At 33.9% G+C, this 4,140-nt stretch overlaps 1 protein-coding gene across 1 annotated transcript; it reads left to right on the plus strand.

Moving 5' to 3' along the window:
* LOC109840310 (heavy metal-associated isoprenylated plant protein 47-like) lies at positions 2,904-3,622 on the plus strand. The gene is made up of 3 exons (XM_020408896.1): positions 2,904-2,941; positions 3,023-3,101; positions 3,188-3,622. The coding sequence occupies exons 1-3, from the start codon at positions 2,933-2,935 to the stop codon at positions 3,484-3,486; spliced, it is 387 nt and encodes a 128-aa protein (XP_020264485.1). The 5' UTR covers positions 2,904-2,932; the 3' UTR covers positions 3,487-3,622.

Consider the following 4,140-nt stretch of genomic DNA (forward strand, 5'->3'; position numbering starts at 1 on the left):
TGTGAACCCAGAGACGTCACAAATTATAACAATTATCAAATAAATACAATCACATAAGCATATGACGTATAAGCCCTATTTATATGGAAAACACATATCGAATAATTTGTAATAAATTAATAATAATGCATATGATTGTAAAACAAAGCTATAAATGAAAAGGTTTTTGTCAATACCACTAGATCAGAAACTTAACTAGATCAGCTCCTAACCAAAAACTTCTAAAGTGAAAGGATCAAAGTTTTACCCGGATAGTTTAGCTAGGTAAGGATAATACTAGAGGGACATTAAAGATCAATTAAGTATTTCGTTCCTTGCGGAACACGTTACACAACCCCTAAACCTTACCTTAGACACCAACTAATCCAAGAAAACTTGAACCGTTTCACATAATGATTTCTAGTTCCTTATCAGTATATGTGAATAGTGACTATTAACAATAAATACATAAACAGTAACCGTGAACAATAAATGCATGAATAGTACTGGTGAATAGTGGTTTGCATTTTGAACAATACTTACACTTTACTATTTATAAATGACACGGTAATTTGCTACAGCAACTGTCATGAATACTTAATTTCTACAGTAACTTTCATGAATACTTAATTACTGTAGTAACTATCGTGAATACTTAATTACTGCAATAACTATCGTGAATACTTAATTGCTACAGTAACTGTCGTGAATACTTAATTGCTACAGTATTATTGATTAATTATAATTAATTACAACAATTAAAATAAAGCAGAAAAATAGTTACAGAAATAGTATTTTTCTAGAAAGAACAGTAATTGCATTTTTATGAATAAGGAAAATAATTCTCTAATGAATAGTGCTCTATGTAAATAGTAAACAGATTTTTTAAAAAATGAACAGTAACCGAATTTGTTTTTTAAAACCGTTGCTAACAGAAATTAAAACGGGTGAATAGTAACTTTGATGAATAGTAATAATTTTTAATAATAATTTTAGATTTAAAACAATAACTATAAACTACTCAATCTTCTAGATTGTTGGAAAATTTTCAAATCAAATGTTATAGCATGCAGAATAAATCCGAAATAAAATAATAAGAAAGTCTGGCCTGATCGGGAGCAGTCGTGTAAACTCAGCCCTAGAAGATTGAGGATCCGTCTATCGTCCTGACGCAGATGATCCTCTCTCCCCTAGCGGTGAAAACCCCCGGAAGTGACGACCTCTGTACTTGGGCGAGAGAATAGAGCTTTAGCTATGAAGAACGATTGCCCAAAAATAACAACAATATATGGATGAAATTATTATGTAGAGGATACAAGAGGAAGAAGAGAGAATTGTTTATGTTATATTCCGAATGTGAATAAAGGGTGTATATATAGGGTTGAGAAAGCCATTACAATTCCTACAATTAATACGGTAACGTTCGTCATAAATTTATGTAACGTTCCCCATAATGTATAGTCGTACGCACGTTTTAATTGTATTCATAACACTATTCCATGTGGGACTATTCATGAAGGAAAAATTATCTTTTCTCAACCAAAAATATCCAACATAAGAGGTATCTAGTGTTGAAGACTCAAACATGAACCTCATAATTATTTCTTCCTACTGTACTTAATTCTCTTGTTCCTTCCACTTATATTTTGTGTTTATTTTTCTAAGCAATAAATTCTTTAGACATCTTGTCCCATATCTTAAAGGCCTAAATTATTAGATTGGCATTAGAAAAGTATCCAATGACCAACAATGTATTAAAATTATCTCCAGCGACAACAAGGCATTTAAACTTGCATGATGAGACAAATATATGCCCAAAAATAAATTTTCCAGCCAACTTTTCTAGTGACTACTCAGATAATCTGTCACACATATTTAGGTGACATGTTTATGATGACGTGATAACTGTAGTTAGCCTCATTCAACCCATTAGAAGGAGTGATTTTCAAACTATGGTAAAAAAAAGATAGATTTTTTAAAATTTGGGACTCCTCCTTTCTTCAAATTGTGGTTCTTCATTACTTGAGCTCAAGGAATCCATGTTCTCAAGCAATGGAGAACCTTAATTTGATAGAAGAAGGAGAAGAAGCTCCCAAATTAAAAAAAAGCCCCTTTACTTTTATACCAATATAAAAATATACCCCTCTAGTTGTTTGAATTAGGCTAACTACAGCTATCATGTTATCATAAATATGTCACATAAGCGTCATGTGACATATTACCTAAGTGGTTGCCGGAAGATTCACTTTTGGGCCTATTTGTCTCATCATACAAGTTTAAACGCCTTGTTGTGATTGAGTACTACTTTTAATACCAATCCGGTAATTTAACCTATCTTAAAGAAATATATATAATGGATTTTTATCCTCTTCACTAAAACAAACTAGTACAGAGACCACTCATTGTACGCCATTAATTATTTAGTGGATGATTATGATTTATCATCAAGTATAAATCAAGAATAAGTGCAATTCATAAGTGAATGCTAGATTTAAAATCGTTCACTAAATAAATGAACAATCGTGATAAAATTAGTGGTATTTTACTATTTTCAGAAGTGAACAAGATCCCAATTCTCGTATAATGAAGGAAAATTTTGATTAGCTATTTATTTAGGGAGTCAAGAACCTAGTCCCTGCCACTATCAATATTAAGTACATCTTTGTCAAAACAGTACCTACTAGGAAGTTTACTCTTTCAAGAAAAAGACCACCGCCATTACTTGACTTGACCTAAAACAAAATTAAAAAAATAACTCCTTTCCCTGAAATTAACTAGGAAGTTTACCCTATCAAGCAACAGACCACCGCCATTACTTGACTTGACCTAAAACATAATTAAAAAATGACTCCTTTTGAAATTATGTTCGCTTCTGCTTCCTACAAGTACAAGCAAGTACATCGACAATAGGGAGGGAATAGACAACACAAAGCCTACGTACCTTCCACTCAAAATGGCGAAGGTCTGCTGTTTTGTATTCATGTATTTATCTCCTTCATGGTTGTGGTTAATTTGATTCTTAGTTCGATTTTTGTGCATGCAGCAAAAAATTGTGATCCGGGTCACGATGAAAGATGCAAAGAAGCGATCAAAAGCGCTTAAAATAGCCGTAGGGCTACCTGGTACTACTACAAACACTGTAATTCACTTGCATTCAGCCTATAAAACTTCTTATATATTTGAATCATATGTTATTGTATGTATATAGGTGTTATATCAGCAGGGTTGGGAGGAGTCGATAAGGATACAATCGTGGTCGTTGGAGATGGAATTGACTCGGTTGAGCTCACCATGATTCTTAGGAAGCGGATGGGGTCTGCAGATCTAGTCAGCGTAACTACAACAAACGAAAAGAAGTACAAGGAATTTGAGGGGGATCAACGGACAACGATGCAAATTTGGCCTAGCCAAACGCCATTTGCATCCTACGATTCCTACTCCCCCTACTCGTCCTACCCGTACACATATCAAGTTCATGAGCCAACTCCATCTTGTGCTACTATGTAGGTTTATGTTCTCAAATATTTTGTTTATATTTGTGGCGTGGATTGTAAATATGTAATAATATGCTTTAGTACGTATCAGATTAATAGGGGGTAGTGAAAGAGATCTTATAGCATGATTAACATAATTTAACACTCGTTTACATACTAAAACGAGCTAGATTGAATAAAAATGGTACCTACCTTCTTCCATTGTTGAATGTAATGAACACCGAATTACCGATAACTGTTCTTCCTTGTCCACTCCACAACACAAAACGAATTGATGGATTATTATCACAGGACTTGATTGATATATATGTGTGTGGACAAGTGACTCTCTTTATAGGACTCCCACCATCAAGGAGTTCATAACTACCCAATGTGGTTATCTCTTGAAAACCACCAAAGTAGTTAATTCCAAGATTCAAATTCATATTGCTATTAATGTCACATAAAATAGAATACGAAGAGTCAAAACACTAGTGGAAAAATAGGTATTGTTGACGGCAACATCACTGACGGGATAATGCCGTCAGTGATGTTTATATCGCTGACGGGATTAACCGTCAGAGATGTTGCCGTCACAAGTTTATCGATCCCGTCAGCAATGTAAACATCACTGACGGGATATGAACATCGCTGACGGGTAGCCCGTCAACGATGTTGTTCCAAAATT

The sequence above is a fragment of the Asparagus officinalis genome, chromosome 5 (genome assembly GCF_001876935.1).
Source record: "Asparagus officinalis chromosome 5, Aspof.V1, whole genome shotgun sequence".
Taxonomy (NCBI): Eukaryota; Viridiplantae; Streptophyta; class Magnoliopsida; order Asparagales; family Asparagaceae; genus Asparagus; species Asparagus officinalis.